Below are 22,875 nucleotides of genomic sequence, written 5' to 3'. Positions count from 1 at the left end.
TTGAACACAATGTGATATTTTGGGGGTCGTAAAAATCAAGAACGTTCTGTTCGGTTCAGTCAGGAGAGGTTTCACCGGGACGCTGCTCTGGTTTTATTTCACTGCTTTATAAGGAAATGCTGCTGACACACTTCTTAATTTACTGTTAAATGAAAAGTCTGCCCAGCTGTGTGTGTGTGTGTGTGTGTGTGTGTGTGTGTGTGTGTGTGTGTGTGTATGGAAACAGTGACTGTGTAATCTCATCTTTGTCTCAATAATCTGTTTAGGAGCCGTCATCTTCACGCAGACTAAAAACAGAGCTTAACGATTACGACTCGCTTTTCAAAATGTCGTAAATAATAAAGACAGGTTTAAGACTTCGTGACTGCCATCTTGAAACAAAAATATGACCCAGAGCCTGGAAATGTCTGCGAGAACATGTGCCACGTCTTCAGCTGTGCCCCTTATTTTAATCCTCCGACTGAAGAGTCTACTTCAGGTCCTCTTGTGAGGAATTTAAAAGTGAAACAACGCACACGAAGAACAAAAAGACCTTCGGTTTCTCACTCAAAGACCTGCGCAAGTGTTTAAAAAGAGCTGAAACACAGGGAGGGACGCTTAAATAAACATTTTCTTTAACATAAATATACACTACTGGACTACAGGACGGACATTTAGAGATGACGTCTTCTGGAGGACTTTAGTTTGTCTCGTTTAATGAATGTGGATCATTTAAAAGGTTGATAATCGAAGAGAAAACATGATATGAACAAAGAGAACAGGTTGAAACGAGCTAATGCAACACTTGAGTCGACCACGGTGTGATAAACATTTTGGTCTAATGTTTCTTAATGTCCAGGTGAGACTAAACATTTCTTATATACGATCTGTCGAACGGATGAATGGGGCACGTTGGTGATGTGCTGCAGTGAGCAGGAGGAGCTGAGAGGAGGCAGATTTACAGTCTGGTTTACAAACTGAGAAGGTTTATGACGACCACTTTAGAAAGGAGCTGTAAACTAAGAGGGTGATTAAGTTAAAAGGGGCTGGAAATAAAAAATACAAGCATTGTTAGATCCATTATGATGTCTGAGTGTAACACTGTAAATATTTCTGTCCCATCCAGTCGTTACTGTTGATACGAGAACACATCTCCCGCAAACGATCTTCCTTTCTGTACGAACGACGGTAAGAAACATTGACAAGAAACACAGTCTGCTGGACCGCTTTTTTCAGACAATATCTTAAAAGTGTGTGTCACTTGTTTGCTAACAGTCTTCTTGTAGCCTGTCTTTGCTTTCGCAGTGCTGTGCTTCTTTGCACATTGTTCCCGCCAACCAGTGCTTGGTAACGTTACTTGAAAGTAACAAGATTACTGCCATTAAAAAGTAACTTGTTATGTTACTGCGTCTACATGCATCTACTGAGAAAAGTAATGTGTTAGAGTACTTTAAAGTTACCAAACATTACGGTAAGGCCTTTGCAACTCGTTGAACTGTGAACTTGTCCACCAGTTGGTCTGTAAAGGTTTTTCAACCATCACATTATGATCGATCAAAAGGTACAAGTACCCAATTTATTCTAAAGTACATCTTTTATCTGACGAGTGGATCAGAGGAAATAGCTGAGAAGAAACAGTGTTGTGTTGTGTTGGGAGGTAAAGTAGAAGAGGTACTCGAGGCAACAGCCCTGAGGGGAAGTCCTCCAAACAGACAAGAGATGATCTTCAGGATCACTCCCTTTAATGAGACGTAAACACACTGAACCGCTGAGAGGCAGCGGGACAAAGAGAGACGAGAGGGGCTGCAGGAATAGAAACCAAAGATGAAAGAAATGGAAAAACAAAGTGAGCTCTCCCTCTTTGTTAACAGTGTGACAGGAGACAGACCCACCTTCAAAAATATCCACCATGTTGAAAAAGGCCAAGGACAGAGACGACTTCCCGCTGCCCGTGCGACCGCAGATTCCCACCTAACAGGAAGAGGAGAGAGCCAATGAGCTTCGGCGTGACACGGCTGTGAGACATGAGACACCTGCGTGATAACAGGGTGGCAGGTACGTGCCGAGTGTGGACGCAGTTTGGTCACTAAGTGTCAGCTCGCAGGCTCTGGAGGCACTTGGCTGTGACTTCAGAGGAAAAGTCCACAGTTACACAGTAACTCACCCTCTTCTTATCAGCTGTAGACATTCCTCACTGCTTTAATTAATTTAAACAATATTTACAACAATATTACATGTAAGACCTGAGTGAGAGATAAATAAATGCTAAATGTTTTACTGAGTGAGTTACAGGATGATTTAAAATACTGTTCAGTGATGTTTAGATCTGATTATGGACGCATTTGTTTCTGAAGCAAGTTGTTATTATTTGGCAGCGCCTTAACCTTTATTTTACATTTTACATTTGATATAAAATACACGTTAGGATGAGGGAGAATCCAGTCCACCAGAAAACAAGAGCATGGTTGTGGATTTGACAGGAGCAAGGACTTTAATTAATTTAATCTCAGACTCAAACTACTTTTTGAGGAAGTTTTAAGCCTTCAATATGTGCAGCAAAGGCCAAAGATATGCAATGAGATGATATATATATCATGATATATATATATGTTCATAATCCAACAGTTATTAGTTCTGTTTTCTACTCCGGAGGGAAATATCTGCCATTTTTTACACCAAAATTCATTTTTATTGTGGATTTCTTTGTGAAGGACTGGGGTTGGGTGTTTCACGACAGTCCAGGAGGTGACTTGATGCACTTTCTCTGCATTTGAATCTATTTATTACACGTGTATTTAAACTGTATTTATACCTATTTGTCTTGCTTATAAAAGCGAATGAGCGGGGTTAGAGTGTTACCCAAAAAACATGAATTAAATGATAAATGACAAATATCAAATATCACCAGCGCATCAGTACCTGCCTCTGAGGCGTTACTCCACCACTCTACCACACGCTGATCATTGCAGCTGTGTGCTCTCTTCACACCGTCGTGATAATTACCTTCTGTCCTGGTTCGATGTACGCGTTGACGTGTTTGAGCACTGGCTTCAGCATGGGATCGTAGCGCACACACAGGTCCTGGATCTTTATCTCACCGTTCTGAGGCCAGTTCTCAGGTACCTGCGAGGTGTCTGCAGGGAGAGAAACACGGGAGGGTTTATTTCACCTACTCTCAAAGACGCTGGACCAGACAACACCGCAACACAAAACAGACCACTTGCTGCCTCGCCAGTTGTCTATGTTACAGTCCAGTCTGGTGTAAACAGGAGCATATAGAGCGTATAGAGCATATAGAGCATATGGAGCAAGTCATAACACTGCAGATATACAGAGCTACAGTTCTGCTGTTAAAGTGCTGCTGAGATTCTCCACCGACACCACAAACATATTGTTAAAGTTTTATTAAAACCCATGATGCCTCATCACTTTAACACCATGCTGAATAACTAAAAACCAGTGCCAAGCCTCACTTTCACTTTGCTATTCGACCTGCTCACCAGGCTGGACTTTTCCCGCAAAAAGGAAGCACGTCTGCTCAACCAAAACAGGAAGAGGCATAGTTTTCCCCGGTCACTATCCGCAGGTAACTGTGGAAACTCTAGAGAACAACGCTGATGGAGGAGGCAAAAGAAGGCGAAGATGGAGAGTGAAAGGTAAAACAAGAGTGAACGGACGGACATTCACTGGATGGAGAGCGCTCTGGTGTTGTGTCGAAGTCTGCTCCCCCGCTGATATGTGTTTCCTCTCAGCACCTGGACTTGAGACGCTTCAAAACCATCATTCAGGGTTCAGAGTTCAGGGTTTCTATCTCAAATTTGGATTCATACTGTTGCTTTTCACTTTGGATAGTGGCCAGTTAGTGCTAGCGATGTTGCTAACGCTGTGTTTGCAACAGCAGCGCAAACTGTAATACCACAGGGAAACACTGGAAGGAGGGAATTATTGAAAAGCTGTCTATTTCTGCTTTAAATACTCTTTTACTACTTTTAATACATATACAATATTTTGATGCACTAATTGTGCGCAGGAAGGATTAAATGTAGGGAACAAAATGACAACAAAGTAGTAATTTTATGCACAAATGATCACAATGAAGGGCTCACCAACGATATTACAGTTCTCTCTGAGGGGAACATGAACGCCTGAACACAATCTTAAACAGTTTCACGGTTTCATCCATTTTTAGATATTTTTCTCTGGATCCTTCACTTTCCATTAGGCAGCTGGGTCGCATCGTTTGTGCGACCCCTGGTTAAACTCTCAAACTCGATGCCCTCGGTGCGTACGGCAGGTTTTCGCGCTAATAAAAGCTCCCTCCAGCGCCTCTGTGGACAATGTTCAGCTGTATTTGAGTCTGAGTAGAGTCCGTGCTGCAGAAGGTAGAAACACTGGTGCTTCTGTGTCACATTATTCATATTACCACACTGACAAGATAAGAGTTTCATGGCTCTGCTGCAGGGCTTCGTTTAGTTTGTTCCTCCCTAACTGTGAATGATTTTTCTACGTTTATCAGTTCGCTGGAAGCTTCCATGATGTCAGAGAGGAGGAATCTTTCTGTTTTCTGTCACTCAGGGGTTTTGGGGTTTGTTTTATGGTTTAATGGGTCATTTACTGTAAGAGACAGGGTTGAGAGGACGAGTCAATGAGACAAATGACCCTGAAAGAAACATTATCCTCAACTCAGCTTTCCTCCTTTTCTAATATTTTAACAGAATCTGGGAGAAATATCCATTCTCTCTTTTTCTTTCTCGGTTTTCTTTTCACCTTCTTTGTTATTTCCATCCAATCCTTCAAGCTCAGGAATTGTTTTTGTTTCCAGGAATAGCCGCTGCGGTTCAAAGTGTTTTCCCTTTTTTGTTCAAGTTTCGAAAAAGATTTGGTTCGGTTGGATATTAGTAATCTCTATGGCACCCTGATTAAACGGCTCAACAATGAAAAGTGTCGATGTTTTGTTATCCCACTTGCCAGGAAAAAATTCCAGCAGCATTTGTATCTCACCATAGCAACAGCACATCCCATAAACCCAAACGGCTTCTGGACTCGACAGATACTCGACTGCCCACACACATACTGCGCAGTTACAGCAAGACCTTCATTATCATGAGAGCAGGTCATTGTGTTCAAATCCATAAATCATCATCTTAAAACGCTTTGTACTTGGATATAAAACATATTTAGACGTGGCGTGAGCGTAATCTGTGTAATGATTTGTCTAAACGTGCGTGTGTGACGACTCGTGGGAGGCTACTGCGATTACATCAGACACATTAGAAAAATGAGATGTGGACATTCTGTAATGCAGCAACGAGACACTTCCCAACGTTTTGGCCACGTTTTCGCCGTCCGAAAAACCAGAAGATGTGGTCTCTCCTCTCGGAGGTTATCGGGGTCATCGCGAAAATGTCAAAACACAGCGAGACGCGTAATTTCACAAGCGCTGCAAAGCTGAGTCGGGTTTTTCTGAGATGTCGTCAGGATTTAAGGTTACATGTGTGTCGGAGTTGTAAGACTGGATCGATGTTGATAACAAGAACTCGGTTACCCATATTTCCCTCGTAGTTCTCCGACTCTGTGGTGAGGAAGCTGTTGACCTTCTTCACAGCCGCCATCTGGACCTCCAGGTCTGCCAGGTTCCTCACGACCCAGTTCAGGTAGTTGGTGACCTACAGGGTGACACACACACAGACTGGATCATGTTTCCACTATTAAGATAATGTTTATATCTAGAGTGAGAACTTTGGCTGAAATAACTCACTGAGGGGGAAATGAACTGGGTCTCCCTGAGTGACCTCCTTTCTTCACGTCCCTCTGAGTTTTGTCTCCTCAAGTTATCAATCAAGTGTCAAAATATACAGTATTTTACCTGGAAACCAACTAGCAGTCAGTTCCTGATGCTAACTGAGACTCTAGCTCTAGTACTTTAAAGGCAAAAAGAAGATATCGTGGCTGTTTTCGGGGCCAAATCTCACAAGTGTTTGTTTAAAGGAGCCTCCCTGAAAGTCCCAGGGCAGCCTCGTGCACTGGTACTTTATACAAACACTGACTGTGATTGTGTCTAATGAAACATGTTAATACCATTTTCAGCATCTTACAATGAACCAGACTGGAACTCAGGTAGTTCAGATTTGATTAAACTCTCCTAAAACATCCCTTTAAAGTACAAATGGTAATAATAAGATGTATAAAATGTAGACGAATGGAGGGAATAATCAAAGCTAAGTGCGTTAACAGTTGTCTCCAGTGCTTTAGTAGGTAATCAGACTCAAAACGAAGTGACAAAGAGAAAACTCACAGTGAGGGCGTATGTGAGACCGAGGCCCACCAGGCCTCCAGAAGGCAGACCGTAGCGTAAGCTCCATATGGAGGCTCCTGCTGCTGTCAGCACGATCACTGCCCCAAGGTAGTCCTGCACAGAGAAGACGAAGAGAGAGAGGAGATTTACTCACAGAACATCATCATTCAAAATCTAAATTTAAAAAGAGGTGTGAACACAGATCCACCAGAGGAGAGGGTCAAAACAAAGAGCGTCCATCCATACTTTTTTGTCCGCTTACTATATGGTCACCATATCTTGTCCATCTGTGGCAAAATCAATAAATAGTCACGTGAGAAAATCCTCATAAAATCGCTCCTCACCGTTCGGACCTCCAGCCAGCGGTTGGCCGCAGACAGAAACAGGTAGGCTGTGTTGTTGGTGTCCGTCAGCTCCAACATTCGCTGTTTGAAACGAGCCTCGTGTCTGAAACAAACGTGTCAGCAGGCGTAAGATACACAACACATCCCTCCGTTCTTCTGTGAATCTCTTCATGAGCTCTGTGGTTGATGTTTGTGTTTAACCGTTCTTGTGGCAAACCAAGAGAAAGTCTACAGAAGAAATAAACGTCAATAAACGCTCAAATAACAGAATAAAATAGTCTCAAGGTTTTATCATCGTCTGTGTTCAGTAGTTGATCACTGCCATCGAAACCAGACTTGGTTTGGAGGGAGACCAGAGGGTAATGATAATGGGAACTATCCAGTGATTGCCAAGAATCTGTCTCAACACCAGATTCACTGTTTCTGTGCGTGTGTGTGTGTGTTTGTATATTTGTGTGTGTGTGCGTGTGTGTGTGAGGAAGAGGAAGTCCTCGGGGAGGCCAGAAGAAAAAAAGCGTGAGAGCTGTTTAATGTTGGATTATATCGACGATGGGAAAGAGGGTGAGGACAGAAATACAAGAAGAAAGTGCTGCTCTGCTGGATCCACTAACATAACTTCAACTACAACAAGAGCCACAACGAAAGCTCCTGTCACTGCAGAGTAAAACCACAACTACTGACAACAATACAACAGCTGCTGACTCTACAGCAGCTGCTATTACAACGACCACAATTAAAATGTTTATCTCTCATGGCTACTATCAGTGCCGTCATGACACTACTGCTGCTACTAACCACTGAAATGTGGACAGGGTGAGCTGGGGATTGAATCTCCAGCCCCGCAAATAATGGACGTAATTATTTTAATGTGTTTTGGCGACAAGGATCTCTTTGTACAGTCGTATTGTGAGGATGTAGAGCGAGCTGGGAAAGTGACGAGGACGAGCGTGTGGGTGTTTGTTTGTGCGTCGTACCTGAATGCTCTTATCGTGGTGAGACCTTCGGCTGTCTCAGAGAAGTGACAGAGCAGAGGGAGCTGAGTGGAGTCATCAAGGTCCTGGAGGTCCCTGAGAGACAGCGTATTCATAACATGTACATCAGTTTATACGCAGTTTATTATGAAATGGTCTTTCTGTAAATTGTTCCACATTAAATTATTTATCTTTTTTAATTCGTCGGATTAAATAATCTTGTTTGCTTTGTAAATAAACAGAATGCAGCTCTGTTCTTTTCTCAGTGATGACGGCTACCCAGCTCTTTCTCAAAGAAAACAGAAGTCATCCCCAGGGTGAACGATAGGCTGCATCGAGGGGTTTCAGCGTGGAGGCAGGAGAACATATCCACATTACATCACCAGAGTGGACTGGACAATTTGTTTTCTGCAGCTCTGGATGATGATTATTGCCTTATTTCAACAAAAAGTGCCAGTTTTGCTTTTTGGTCTGTTTATACGTATGTTTCTGCAGCACAGCTTGTCTTGTTTCTACTTTCAGTCAAACCCCAGCCTACTAACGGCACTCACTGTTTCTGCTTTATACTGAAGAAGAATAAACTGACTTTCTTACAGGAGTTGACAGGTTTCAAACTGATTTTCAGATGTTAAAGTGCCCCCAAATTCAAAAGATAATATTTCTTCTATGTTTCCTGCAGCGAGAAGATACTTTTCACTTGATCTCTTTGAGTAGTAAAAATAAAAGTAACACACACTATCTTCAATAAATACACTGTGGACTCACTTGGAGGCCACTCGGAAGTACTTCTGGATGAAGTAGAAGGCCACCGCCAGAGGAACAAGGGCGATGAGAAAAGCTGGAGTGATGGAGGAGATGACCCCGATGGCTGACAAACAGAGCAACGTGGATCTCGTCAATGACTCCAGTGTCGGAGGGATGTGCTGAGAGAAACAGTAAAATTCAGAGTTTGTTTGTTTAGTTTACAGATAAGAGCATAGAAAGACATAAACACCGCTAAAAATATGCTGTAAATTTAAAATATGTTGTCTACTGACCTGGTCTATGATGTTGGTGTCAGCTGAGAATCTGTTGAGGATCTGCCCCAAGGGAGTGATGTCAAAGAACCTGAACAGAGACGACATGAGCACATCAAACAATAACTGCGACACACATTTTGTTTTTTTTTCCCTGCTCTGACATTTAAAAGGTCATGTTGCCCAAAGAAGAAACCCAAACAGAAAAAAGCTGCAGGCGCAGAGACAGAAAGCCGAGTCAAGTGCAGTCACTTACTGGAAACTCACAAGTGTTTCCATGGAGACTAGTGTTTGTGAAGTCTCCTTTCTGAAAGCCAAGTCTAGCGAGAGTATGTCAACACTTTTCACTTCATCAGATAGTCACAACATCCAAAAAGTCCTGATGAGCACCATGAGGTCTTCCTGCTGTATCTTCATCCATTTTGATTTAAGTGACAGTTTTTGATGTAAAAGCAGCAAAGAAAGATTCGGTTTTGCCAAAACATGAACAGTTTTTGGCTCTTATAGTTACAGTGTTAGTTTGTGTACCTGATGGGAGCGTGGATGATCTTGTTGAGCAGGTTGTGATGAAGGTTGGTGGCTGCAGAAAGACCCAGAAACTCCACAGTGAGAGAGGTGATGAGGCATAACGTGATGCCAGCCGCACACAGGGCGATGAACACTGGCAGGTAGTACGAGTCGCTCTGGGGGTCACACACAGTAAAAAAAACACACCATGAAAAAAACAAGCAATGTTTAAAATCTGATTATTATTTTCTACTCGACAAATATTTGTATTCATAAATATTTTTCCACATGCTAACACTTAATTTTACCGGTCTGTAATGTCTACAGTAATTTTCTACTGATATTAAAGAAGTTTCCTGGATAAAAATACGTGGTTGTTTGCTAAATAAAGAAAAAACAGGAGTGTATTTGAAATAAGAGCTTCACTTAAACTCGTATTTAGACTTTATCCTCCATATTTTTCTAATTGTATGTTTGAAAAATGTAATAAATATAATATTTCTGCATTTTCAGCAGACCTATCATGCACTGACTGACTTCTTTGTGTTACGTTAGGTTTACAAGACAGGATAGTAATAAAAGTAGATGAATAAATAAAAATAAATAAATAAATTCTGGCAATTTCAATCCACAAATAGTCTCACAAAACCTTAAAAAACCTGTATCAGAAAAAGCCTCGTGAGAAATCTTCTACCTCGGCCTCGGCTGTAGCGTTTGTAGGCAGCGTGGTGTTTCCACTGTAGGCAGGACTGGTTCCGTTAGACGGGTCCGTTCCGGCTCCTAGGCTCTGATTGGTTTTGGAGGAGGTCCAGAGAGCCAACCAGTAGTCGATGGCAACGATGACAGAGTGTTTGAGAAGCTTGGAGGACACCATCATGAAGACCATGAAGAAGCCACCAGACGACAGGTAACACCAGCACACCTGAGAGAAAATGAAGGAGCAGGAGAGTCAAAAACAAATTCTTTGTGATGCTCGTAATATTTAACTTAATCTCTTAAATGATGTTTTTATTTTCATTAATTACCTTCCATGGGATCTTTGATCTCCTGTTGGTGGTTGTGGACATGTTGTCATCATCTTCCTCCTCCTCTTCTTCCTCTGATGGGATTAAAATCAAGTGTTTGACAAATGATTCAGTCAAACATTACGCAAAAGAAAACTTTCACAAAGCTTTGAATCCTCTCATGCAGTTTTTTTTTAAGAGTCTGTCACGAAACAGTCGACTCTAAAAGGTGGTGAATCGTCACCTTCGTCCTCGTCGTCGACTTGGTTCTTTGCTTCTCTGGAGTAGAACGCTCTCCTCAGAGTTTTCCTCTCTAGCATTGTTTGACTGTCCTGTTGTATGTCCTACATGTAGAGACGCAGAGGATCACGATAGAAACATGACAGGCTGTTTGTGTCAGTAAGTAGACGAGCACTCGAGCACGAGTGGTTAAAATGTAAATATGTTGGTCGTCCAGAGTTGGAGATGCGTCACTCTACCTTCTCCAGCTCCTGGTCTTGTCTGTTCATCAGCGTCTTCCAGTGATCGTAAAGCTCGACGTCATGAGTCTGAATGTCCTTCAGAGTCCCGTCTCTGAGCACAGAGCCGTCCTTCATTGCTATGATCTGGACAAGACAAAGATCTCCAGATGAAGATGAGGCTTGACTGGAATAAATACTGCTCACTGAATGGATTATTACTTCTGTGTATGCTCACATAGATTAGATCAGTTTCTTACCCAGTCTGCATGTATGAGGTACTGCAGTTTGTGTGTGACCAGGACTACAGTCCGTTTATCATCCTGCAGGAACTTGAGGATCCCTTCCTGCATCAGGTGATCGCTGAGGTGGATGTCCAGCGCTGAGAAGGGATCGTCCTGTGAGACGCGACACAGAGACACGTTTAACGCTTTGTTTCCACCAGTACAAGATGTTTTCTAGGCCGGCAGGAATGAGAAATCAGACAGTTCAGCCTGTTAATTCAAACTATTACTGATATCATTTCCTCTAAATGTTTACAGTCACTTGTTCCGATGAACTTACTCACGAACACATACCTCTTTTGTTGCATTAAAGTCCATCTTGCTGGGCGGGTCGGCGCTATAGAGTTTATGCTATAGTGTGCTAATGGAGCTCTTGTTATGATTAATTAATGTATTTCGTGATGAGTGTGTACGATGACGCACGTATCAATCCTGAGATGAGATATGAAAAACCCCAGCAGCTTCACTTTCGTAGTGAAATAACGTTAATCGAATAAAACATTCCCTCCTCATCATACACGAGACATTACAAAGTGATGATGGCTTTTAATGTGGAACGTCTGCTTGATAAGGAAAAGCCTGCGGTGGCAACAGGAAATGACGCCACTCCTCTGAAAGATAAACACATGACGGCACGGTGGAGAGACAAGTGAGGAAGAACCAGACGCCTCCTCATCCCAGAGGCCGGCATGTACAATGTGTTGTATCATATAAACAATCATAAAGAAGTGTAGGAGCTAATGCAGTAAAGAAAGGGCGGAGTAGTATAAAAAGTATTTAGATAGAAATCAATATCAAAGCTGATTCCTTCCTTCCAAAGTCATCTGTATATCTAATCTTTTGTGTAAGCGCTCACCAGGAAGACGATGTTGGTGTTCTGGTAAAGAGCTCTGGCCACACAGATTCTCTGTCTCTGACCTCCACTCAGGTTGATGCCCTGAATCACAGCAACACATGATGAGAGGTGACGTCAGCGCAGCACCAGAAATACACAAAATGTCACAAATATATCGCAAATGTCTTTGCAGAATATTCAAGAACACTAACTGCTCAGAGGTGATTTGAAACATGCAGCAGGTTAACTGATTTAACCTAACAATGATCAGTATATTAAATAATACGTGAATAATGTGTATACCCGCTCTCCAATTTCAGTTTGGTCTCCAAAGGGCAGCAGGTCGATGTCTGGCTGCAGAGAGCAGGCGTCAATCACCGCCTTGTACCTGAACAACACAACACACACGCCATCATCACAGGTGAACTTCAGAAAACTTCAGAGTTTTTGCAAAACTGAGGATTTTTTCCTGAATTTTGCCGTCTCCATCAACCTTTTCTGATGCAATACTTTAAAATCTGCAGCTAAATACTTTGATGGGTTTTTGACAATTAATATAAGACACATACACGTCGCAATAACAGCACCAATGAACATAAACGCACTTCTTAAATCATCTGTAATTGATTTTACCTCTGTTTATTAAAAGGGCTGCCAAAGGTGATGTTTTCCTCCACTGTAGCGTTGAGCAGCCAGGACTTCTGGGTAGCGTAGGCCACAGAGTATCTGTTCTTGCTGAGTGCATCATGGGAAACAGAGTCAAACAGACAGGTGAGAACGACGAGCGTTGTGTTCATAAAGCTTTAAAGAGCAGCAGTACTGATCTTCTATCACCGGTCACTTTTATGACCATTACAGTCGACTCCTTTGAGTAATTATGAAATGCTCGTTTAATTTTTAGGTGGAAGAAGAATTAATTTGAGTTTTTCTACAATGGCAACACAAGAGCAAGACCCCTTCGCTCTTTTTGGCCAATAATTCGTACATATACAAGTATTAAAAAGGATAAAAAGATTAGAGTGAGATGTCGATATACAGCGTGCTAAAGATGCAAGAAATAAACACTTTTAAAAATCCAATTACAAAATCACTTGTTCAAAGACGAAACCATAAACAGTTTAGTTGTAAAGTTAGTATCAGATCAGTTCTCCTGTTCTGTCCAGCTTTATATAAAAGCGACACCCAAACATAAAAAAGGAAGAAGACCGGAGGGAGGATTATGTTTTGGAAGATGTCAAACTCCACCGCAACATTAAAAAATACTTTGTCAGATATGAGAGAGAGAAATATGGATCATGGGTCGGGTTAATGATGAGCAGCAAATCATCAACAACAACAGCAGCAACAACAAAATCAACAATCACACCAGCTGCAGCAACACAACAAAAACAGTAAAAATCAACAAGGACGACAACAACTGCAGCACTTTGCTGGGAGTCTGATCTGATAGTTGTGTTATTTTGTATTGTGTTAAAACATATCCACTACAGATGTACTTATCTTGTCCTTTGTCACTTACATATGAAACATTAAATACAACTTAGATACAACATTTACAAATGTACTGTCTCAAATATATTCACACATTTCTCCTCTATGTCTGCAGTGAGATACAGTGGAGAAGTTTACTCTCTTAGTATTATACTATATGTATTATTATATAAAACATACATGCAAGTATCGTGTGTCTATATCTTTGGTCCTCCAGCCCAAATTTATGAGTCTTAAATGAGGGAAACACGTTTGGGTTTGTAATTGTAATGGCAACGACTCCCAGCATTAAAAAGCACAAACCAAACCAGAGTCAGATGAACAAATATCAACTGAATGTGAGAAGAGCGACTGGAGGAGGAGGAGGCAGTTCACTCTGAAGGCTGATGCAGTTGTTCCTGAACACACACACATATATTAACATAATGCTGCTGTAGCAGGATGGTTGCAGAAGCAGGACAGCACAAGGAGTGTTTAACTGATGGTGAAGCAGATACCGATGCTTGTATGCAACCAATCCAGATTGGATAACTCGGAAAATATGAATAATTTGTTTGTGGCGAAGTGCTGAGGATGAATGAAGAGTCTCACAGCAGAGGAACGAAGCTGCCTGGAGGTACAGGACGAGAACAAAGTTTACTTGTTCAGAAAAGTTCATTGTAGCAGTGTTACGACCCCAGAGGTCATATAAATGTTTCTGTTGTCTCTCTGCTTAAATAACCCTCTCTGTTACCTGAGTGTGTGTGTGTGTGTGTGTGATTGGCTGCAGGTGTGTTTGACTGATTGTAGGTTGTCCAGGGAGCTGACTGGTTCCTGCCCTGAAGCGAGTTTGAAGCCAGGAGTTTAAAGGCCGGCTCTCCACAGTTCCTGTGGGCTCTCCTCTCTCCGCCAGAGTGTCTGTTTGTGTGTGGGATGTGTTTTTAAATAAAACCTTTTAAAAATGCTTCACTGCTAGTGGTGCTTGGGAAGAAGGGAGTCTCATTTTCATGTTGCGCCAGGGTTTCCCCTAGGCCCTGCTCGTAACAAGCAGCTTTAATTTTCTTGTTTGCATAAGCGAGACACTTCACCATTAAAGACTCCAACTGTGGAGTTTCTCAGTGACCAAAATACTGAAAGATCTGCTGAACTTTGCAGCTTCAGGATGTGAATGTGACGCAGAAAAGAGTATGAAAGAATCATATTCTTTAAAACAGAACGTTGCATCCAAACTGTGCCTTTAAACATCAAAGCCACACAATAACACAAAGAAGCTAACTGATCGAGGCGGCGGTAGACCAACAACTTCCGTGTTCTGCGGGGTAAAATTAGTGTTTTTTCAAAAGGAGTCTGGTGGCTTTGAAGACAGCGATATATCAGCTTAATTTAATTTGTTAAGGTTTGTCTGAAGGCGAGATAAAGCGGTGAAAATGTTCTAAATTTAACAAACACTTCCGCTTCAACAACTGATACAATGGGCCTTTTTAGGTGTTAAAGTACAGTTTAACTCTGCCCACACAGCACTCCACCACCATCTACTGCAGGTATGACAGTGACTTTAAGTATTGAATACAACCCCATAATAAAAGTATATATTAAAAAAGTATACTCAAGCCCACATGTATGTGTCCACGAACAACACAGCCTGAGATACTGGTAGAAAACAGCACTTTCCTCTAAGAGAGCCACAGCAAAGATGAAAATGAAGTTAGGTCAGATGAGAGAAAAAGGAGGAGAGGGTGAACGAGGGGTCAGAGGGTCACTTCACGTCTGAAAAAGGAGGCATGAGACAGGAAGAAGCGTAACGTGTACCTCCTGATGTCTTCGTCAGACTCCTCTGTCTCTGACCAACTGTCAAAGTCACGTCATTGTGTTAGAAGGAGCCTACTGCAATCAACTGTGTGTATATTTTTGTGTGTTTGTGAGTGGAAATGTGTCATAAAAAAGAGGCAAAGGGACAGAGAGGAGGAGAGAGAGACAGCTAAGAGCGACAAACTCCGAAAGACGGAGAAAGAAACACACAAAAGTTGAAGAGATGGACGTGTTTTCATGCCAAACCCCAGATAATGAAGACATGATGTGAGCCTGCCAACTGTTAATCGAATTAACCTTCCCACCCAGAAAAGAAGAGCCATGTAAGTGATGCGGTCATTGTCTGTCTGTGATAATTAGGTTTTGTGGCTTCCTCGACAATGTCTCATATTTTATGAGCACCAGGGAGTGTTTGTGTGAGTGTGTGTGAGTGATAACTACGTCCTGGGTTAAAGGATTACGTATATTCAGTAGGACTTTACAAAATTAAGCCCAATGAGGTTTTTCTCTTACAGAAGAAGAGACTGTCCTGGTTAAAACTGGACTAAATACTGTTGGAAAGTCAACGTTTTTCAGGTGTAAACATTACAAATATGTGTTGTTTTAACAGCTTTTAAAAAACTATATTCTGGGTTTTTAATTCTGGGATAATCTGCTGCATTTCCCTGCTGGTAACACATGTGGTTTAAGCCAGTTAAACTTGCTATGAATCACTGTAAATCAGATATAAACGGATTATAAACGTAGACGTGAAGGATTTTGGTGTGTGTAAATGATTTGGTTCAGACAGAAGAGACAGGAGAAAAAGTACCTTATGTCCCATTTGTGGGCCATCTCACAATCAGGCGGCCTGATGTGGCAAGAAGGCAGGAGGTAAAGAGATAGACACACACACGCACACATCCATGTATCACGTGCGAACACAACATACACACAGACACACACTGCAAAGGTTAGTGTGCAGACCAGGAGGCTACAGCTTCTCTTGTGATACAGATGTGGATCTAACATTTTTAACCATGAAAGTAGAGATAGAAAGTCAAACTTCCTGTGAGAAAAAATGCAACAGACATTTTCAAAAAGTAAACTTTTCAGAGGTTTTTGAGTTGCAGGTATCAAACACCCTCTGCTACCTGTTCATTAACAACATCCTTTGAAATATGACATGTTTTCTTCACCTGTCTGAGGTAAATGTACATGAAAATGGGCACGTGTGTTGAGAACATACTCCTCAGAAATGTCATGAAAGATAACCACGAGCGAGTTTTCCATCACTGAGCGGGGAAGCTATCAAATCCAATAACACTAACAGTCAATTCATTTTGTGTCAAGCATCAAGTAGACGATTCAATCATACTGGAAACTGATCTGGGAGACTCGATGCTAATGGATACATTAATAGTTCATGTCAGTTCTTCTTAAAATGGAAGTCTTCCACTGTGCACACACGAGATAATATTAATTTAATATATATTGTTATTACCAAGCTTTGTACTTTATCCAGCAATTACTTTAAAATATAGAAGATGTACTGTGTGTGATCAGAAATGTGAGGCATGTAATAAAACAGCTACGCTCACAATGGGTTTGGGTCCTGACAAGAACCGAAGCAAATTCTTGCGTAATGACATGAGACACCGTGTTCTGGTGAGTGTTGTTGTAATGTCTTACTTGCTCCAGTAGACTCTCCCCTCGATGGTCTGCATCTCGCCCAGCATGGCCAGCAGCAGGGAGGATTTCCCACAACCCACCTGGCCCACGATCATAGTCAGCTGACCTGAACAGATAGAAAAGGGCGAGAACGTTACTGACCTTCTATAAGCTCTTTTATTAACTGGCTCTTCTGTGAATCACTACCTCTGCGCTGCGATCCCGAAATGTTCTGCATCTCCCCCATATTTCATTTTATTCCTATTAAGACTAAAATTATGACTTAATCTAAAATAGCTGCCAAAACCCAAGTCCAACTAAAATAGTCCCTTCAAACTTGAGGACCAGTGAAAATGTCCTCACTTTTCGCTCTGAAACAAACACGCTACAGTTCCCGCATATGACATTACACCAGCTCTTGGCAGAAAAACAAATCCTGTTTGTCTTAGTAGTAGCATGACTGGGATAGCAGGCAAGTCGCCTCCCAGGGGACGATGCAAGTGTGTGAGTGTGAGTGTGTGATATACTACCCTGTCCATCTGTTCTCAACACGACCTGGTCTCCTGACACTCGGTATTTCAGTGACATCGCTGCAGCGTTACTGTAACACTGTATGTTTCATTCACAACCTAACTGTGTTCTTACAGCATGAGCATGAATTTCACACTGATGGAGCACAAAATTAAATAGATAATAGCCTCCAAATCTAGAAGGATTTATGAGCTGTACAAGTAGTTTTCAAAACTGAAATAATAAGAAAATATTCTTAGGCAACCTGATCCTTTTATCATGCTACTACCTTTGTCCTGCACAACACTTTGAGGCTTCTTTTGCCATCAACCTGTAGCTAAACCTGAACTAACTAGGCCAAAAACCAAACAGCTAGTCTCGATTATTAAAGATGAATCTGTGATGGAGTACAGAAATCACATTCACTGTGTCACAATTATCCAACTTTCAGAAAGAAATCTACATAAACAAGCTGTTTACAACATTAGCGACAAAACAACTAAAAACTATTTTTTTGTTTTAAGCATTTTTTTGCATTTACTTGCATCAAATTCTCTAAATGTTACTGGATTAATTCTGATGAAATGCAGAATCTAAGCTTGGCTGGAAGGGTTTGGAAAGGTTAGTCCTACCTGTTGGGATGCGGATGTTGATGTTGGACAGCGTGGACAGGCTGCTTCCCCAGGTGAAGAACCCATTGCTCACCTGAACAGAAACACAGCGAAGATGAAGAGAAATTTAATAGAAAGATTTATCTTAGAAAAGATTAAATAAAAAGCATCAGAATAAAGGAACCCACAACATCAGTTCATTGTAGTTTTGTCTCACAGTTAGTTGTCACTGTGCAACACATGGCTACGTGCTGTTTTCTTGTTATGTGCTGACCCACCAGAGAAAACCCTGAATACTGTCCTGACCCTGAGTTTAAGAAACCCTGACTTTGAGTTCACTGGTGTGAAATCTGCCGAGATAACTCTAATACGCAAAGCGGGACACACACTGACGCACTTCATCTGGATGTACGCTGACAAATAAAATACGGTTACACGAGAGGTGCAGGTGCTGTCGTCCGGTTATGTCTTTGAACTGTTTTCTATGTCAGGAAAACGGATCCTCGTCCTCCATTGTTTATGCAAATAAAAGTTGTTGTGTCCGATGTTTCTGTGAGTTTCTTTAGTCTGTGGTTGCAAAATCAGATTGCAGTGTGAACCATCTTTATGAGTCTGTCACTGCATTAAGTGTCCAAAGAAAAAGACGGCAGAGATACGTGTCCGTCTAATCCCTGTTCAGTGATCTGTCACCCTGCTTCCTGCTAGGACTCTGTTTACATTCCTCCCATCTGCTGCATTTATTTGTTTATTTTATGTTTATTTTATCTGACAATCCCCCAGCCTTTCCTCCACTGTTCCCTTCTCCCCATGACACAGATCCCAAAAGACATCTCAGAGATATAAAAACGTCTTTGTTCCTTCGGAAGCAAATACGCAATAGGAACAAACTTGTATATGAATATGATCCGAGGGAGTTGAGACATTGGGGATAAGAGGAGATGACGTAACATTAAACCAAGTGAAGTATCTCATCAGATGTCTCAGGTTTTAAAATGTAGACGTTAAATGTAGAAGCACCTGTTGTTCGTTACACTGAGCGATTAAGTAGCAACTAAACCCGTTAACACAATATCCAGGCATTAGCTTCACCTTCATACTTAAATCAACTGGTTGCACTACACAAACTTGCGAGAAATCACAGATCGTAATCGTGGCAGCTGAGAAAACAAAATGAAAAATCACCATCAGATACGATCAAAAGAGCACAGAGGGAAGGAGAACGGAAGCGGAGAGCAGATATGTAAAAACGGGGAGTGAAACGTGAAAATATGGGACTGTGGGGTCACGTGTGGGGTCACTGCTGTATAACCAAAGAACGGTTAAATGTCAGACGGAGCAGGAAATGGACCAGAACAGCCGTGTTCACAAGATACTTCAATCCCACAGAGGACGAAAACCCAGAGACCAGTTTCACATATGAAGTCTGACCCAACTTCTCTGTGCATTTCTCACTTAAACTGGCTGTTTTTTGCTTCAACATATTGTATGAAGTGAATGCTGTGTTGTTTTTATTTGCGACACATCAGTTCATCTGGGGTTATTTGGGGGAAAGTTATCTATTGCGACTTTAAATAAATACAACATAAAAACACATTCAAGACATCGTTTTGTGCCAGTATCTTACAATTTGGCAAATTCTTGCAAACTTAGCTGCTTGCTGAGACAAACCAGCCCAGATTTTGGACTGTATGGGATTGATATTGATGATTTAGGCGTGTTTCCAGGAAGATATTAGTGAGTTTATAGTGATTTTCTGTTTTAAACATTACTGTTGCAGCTCTAGAAACAATAAAGTTATATTTAATTCAGTTCTCTTCCTGTTCTGAGAGCAATTTTTACACAAAGCCAGGTCTGAAAATACATTTTTGGGAAGTTTGGAAGAACTTGAGCAGCCAAACAGGCCAAACACCTTTGTTGGATTATTCAGATGATATTTTCATATGTGTATTATTGACAAAATATCAATATTTAATTTTCTTAATAGCACAGTTATCGTAAATATCACGATACCCCTCCCCAAAACAACATTAGTGGAAAGACGTCTGAGGAGAGCGGCGGCTGTTAAAGCAGCAAATTAAATCATGATTTTGGAAATCACATTTTCAGCCATCACATATGGTGTCATGTGTTGGTGTTTTATCTTTAAATACTTGAATTGATTAGCTGATTATTCCTGACACTGACAAGCCAGCAAAGACTGTGTATAGCACGGAAAACCCTGCTCTCTCTATTTCCGTCTTTAATTAGCAGACCACCGTCCGGTCGGTAGCGTCCCTCCGCAGGGATGAGGCAGGAAGAGCAGCCTTCACGGAGGGGCTGAGAAAATGCCGGACACGTTCACAAGGGGCAACAAATTCTCGTGTGAATCCTACACTTCCTGCGAGGACGCACACAAACACACACGGATACACACACAAACGCACGTCACACGTATGAGTCCACGCACCCTTCGGTGACCCCATGGATGTACAAACAGTGGAGATATGAACCAGCTGCTGATGGAGTCAAATACTGATGGTGTCAGGGAGCAGATCCTACGTGTCCGTGTGTGAGCGCTAATGATCTCTTTATTTGAACGAACACACCTGATACAACAGGTGGTTTTGTAATAAACAAAGATATCAGTACAATGAATGATCTCTACCGTCATATCAACACCATTTCACTTTGTTAACTAGACTGTGTATGTCTTATTAACCCTTTTTCAAATCATATGCAGACAAAGCTTATTATTGTTGTTTTTCTTGTAGGTGAAACTCTATTTAAATCAACCTGCACCTTTTAAAAAAAACAAACTAATACTCTTTGTTTTGTTCCTTCTGTTAATTCCCTCTTCTATCTCCATTTATATCAACCTGGCAACCCATCCATCTGTTCCTAAACTTGTCTATCCCCAAAGGTCTCCTCACGCTTAATGACTAAGAGGGGAAAGTGCCCGGCAGCAGACTGCAGAGCTGAGTTCATCGCTCCTGAATGTGCTGCCTCTAACCGTCTCTCTCAGTGTCTCACAGAGCAAAGCTTCGATGTCACTCAGTCTGACATGAAGTTTTCTACTGAAACATGTTTTACAGAGCAGGTTCTGCCTCTCAGTCCTCGCCCATAGAGACCAATGAGCTTCCTCTAACATCACTGACTACCAAAGAAATACTTTCTTTCTGTCTAGAAAAGTCTAAAGTCTTGTGTCTTTTGAACACTGGTAGTTGTGTTCTAGCTGTTTCTATGAGTTCAAACTCTTTTTCTGTCCTTACCCCCCTTCAACCATTCCCCAGCATGTGAACTTTGACCCTGACCTTCACAGCTACATCCTCCGTCTCCGTGGGTCTCATCTGTCGCCTGGTCGGCTGCTCGTAGTTGTCCATCTGGTAGCGCATTGGCTGCTTCCTGTTGATTGCTTTGGTCTTGAGGGGGACATAAAAAGAGGAGAGATCTGAAGTTAGTATCGACTAATAAACTTAAGACTTTCCTGCATCCGCTTCAGTTCCCCGGGGAGAAGAAGAAGTGCGGGGGTTCACTCTGAAGATGTCGCCCCAGAGGGTTCAGCCCCATCGTGAGCTGATTACCCTGTTCTCATTATCCAAACACTGTATACAGACAGCGTGCTGATTTTACTGTGGTCGTGGGTTATTTTGCCCATTTTTGAATAGTTTTTAACTAATTTTACATTTGGATTCATCCCCCGAGAACCCTGAATAGCGATCAAATTAAAATATTTCTTAATTACTTCAAAGTTACTTCGTTAACGACCTGACTGCCGGACATGTGGAAATTTCAGTGAGTCAACAAAATCAACACGAAGCATCCTCTGGAGACCATGAATGTTGACATCACATCTCATGACGATCTGACCAGTAGTTAGGTTGTTAGGGGGTAATCGACGGCATCGCTCGGCCAGAATATCAATTATTAAACACAACAGTGATTCAACCTGCAGTCTGTCCGGTACATGACGTCTTCTACAGAACTGTTCAGAACTTCCCGTCTCTAATGACCCCTGGAAATCTCTTCTAGAGTACAGGAAGTGGTGCTTTCACATTTTCACTTGACTTTGGCGTCAACGGTCGGCACAAGTACTGATCAGAGGAAACATTATGTTACAGAAAAAGTCAAGTCTTTACTCGCTGCATTGTTTGATTATGTAATTATTGAAAGAACAGTTCAATACAACCACAGCAGCGGCCACTTAGCTCCCAGATATGTCTCACCACTTTACCACTCTGAGTTTGTAATGGCTTCATAAAAGGGACGTAATGCAGCTGCTACAGAAGAGCTGCAAAGGGGCTTTCACACTTAGTCGAGGTAAAATAATCAAAATGACAACCAGAAAGACCAAAAACTCAGTTGAGCTCAATATTACTATCTGAATCTAAGTATCTGAGAAATAGTCCATTATAAAACTGGACGTGTTGTGTCTGCAATCCTATTTAAAAACCATTAAACCTCTAAAGAGTACTGTGAGTCACTCAGCTCTCATGAGTGACTGTCCATTTTAATACAAACAGTGTTAATCCCACTGCAACATACCAGCCACCATGTGACTCTGTCACCTGAAGCCTCAGACAGATACAAGATTACAGTTTGGGCTGCAGTTCACTGGGTCGGGATGTTCTGTCGGACCCCACATGGCCTCAAAAACACAACAATATAGCTGAGGAAAGACCGAAGGACCAAAATGAAGAGCTGTATCTGGCAGAAATAACATGTTTCCTTACGATATGAATATGTGAATGTCCCAGGTTGTGCCGGCTTAACCCAAAGCATCAGCATCCAACAACCAGCGAATGAGACTCAACAATATAACTTACAAATTGGACCTTTAAATCCAGATGAGCCACTCACAAGACATTTTAAATAATGCTGATCTTCTTTCTCACAATATGCGTCATCACTGTCTAACTCCTTCAACGATCTCCTCGCTCATCGGGACATTGTCCCTGCAGGAAACAGGACTGATGTTACACAACGTCCCTGAACACCCTGTTAAAGCGACCTGTCTCCTAAATGGAAAGGACACGAGTTACCTGGAGTAACATGGAAGGAATGTCATCTGGCTCACCTCATTGATCCAAACCCCTGTCCGCGAGGAAGCTGTTAAACTCAGCACATTAAAGACATTTCTTGGCACCTTCGCTGTG

General features: G+C 41.8%; 1 protein-coding gene across 5 annotated transcripts in view; it reads right to left on the bottom strand.

Annotated features, from left to right (window-relative positions):
* Nucleotides 1–22,875, bottom strand: part of abcc9 (ATP-binding cassette, sub-family C (CFTR/MRP), member 9) — a 39,830-nt gene that overhangs the window by 3,996 nt on the left and 12,959 nt on the right. For 4 of the 5 annotated variants that reach the window (XR_014621586.1, XM_084346424.1, XM_084346425.1 and 1 more), the window contains exons 16-37: nucleotides 21,034–21,141; nucleotides 17,765–17,837; nucleotides 16,644–16,749; nucleotides 15,784–15,822; nucleotides 14,973–15,011; nucleotides 12,327–12,428; nucleotides 11,997–12,081; nucleotides 11,715–11,795; nucleotides 10,835–10,972; nucleotides 10,596–10,721; nucleotides 10,361–10,460; nucleotides 10,138–10,211; nucleotides 9,807–10,034; nucleotides 9,134–9,288; nucleotides 8,627–8,696; nucleotides 8,355–8,512; nucleotides 7,593–7,685; nucleotides 6,619–6,721; nucleotides 6,275–6,388; nucleotides 5,525–5,645; nucleotides 2,983–3,113; nucleotides 1,872–1,950 (exon numbers count right to left, since the gene is read on the bottom strand). Coding sequence is in view for 4 of the 5 variants with exons in the window: in XM_084346424.1 (XP_084202550.1) it covers nucleotides 1,872–1,950; nucleotides 2,983–3,113; nucleotides 5,525–5,645; nucleotides 6,275–6,388; nucleotides 6,619–6,721; nucleotides 7,593–7,685; nucleotides 8,355–8,512; nucleotides 8,627–8,696; nucleotides 9,134–9,288; nucleotides 9,807–10,034; nucleotides 10,138–10,211; nucleotides 10,361–10,460; nucleotides 10,596–10,721; nucleotides 10,835–10,972; nucleotides 11,715–11,795; nucleotides 11,997–12,081; nucleotides 12,327–12,428; nucleotides 14,973–15,011; nucleotides 15,784–15,822; nucleotides 16,644–16,749; nucleotides 17,765–17,837; nucleotides 21,034–21,141 (2,323 nt within the window). In the remaining variant the exon portion in view is untranslated. The remainder of the gene's footprint in view (nucleotides 1–1,871; nucleotides 1,951–2,982; nucleotides 3,114–5,524; nucleotides 5,646–6,274; nucleotides 6,389–6,618; nucleotides 6,722–7,592; nucleotides 7,686–8,354; nucleotides 8,513–8,626; nucleotides 8,697–9,133; nucleotides 9,289–9,806; nucleotides 10,035–10,137; nucleotides 10,212–10,360; nucleotides 10,461–10,595; nucleotides 10,722–10,834; nucleotides 10,973–11,714; nucleotides 11,796–11,996; nucleotides 12,082–12,326; nucleotides 12,429–14,972; nucleotides 15,012–15,783; nucleotides 15,823–16,643; nucleotides 16,750–17,764; nucleotides 17,838–21,033; nucleotides 21,142–22,875) is intronic. The other variant, XM_084346427.1, reaches the window with a different exon arrangement.

The sequence above is a fragment of the Pagrus pagrus genome (genome assembly GCF_965226575.1).
Source record: "Pagrus pagrus genome assembly, chromosome: 23".
Classification (NCBI taxonomy): Eukaryota; Metazoa; Chordata; class Actinopteri; order Spariformes; family Sparidae; genus Pagrus; species Pagrus pagrus.
This window is presented reverse-complemented; position numbering and strand designations above follow the sequence as displayed.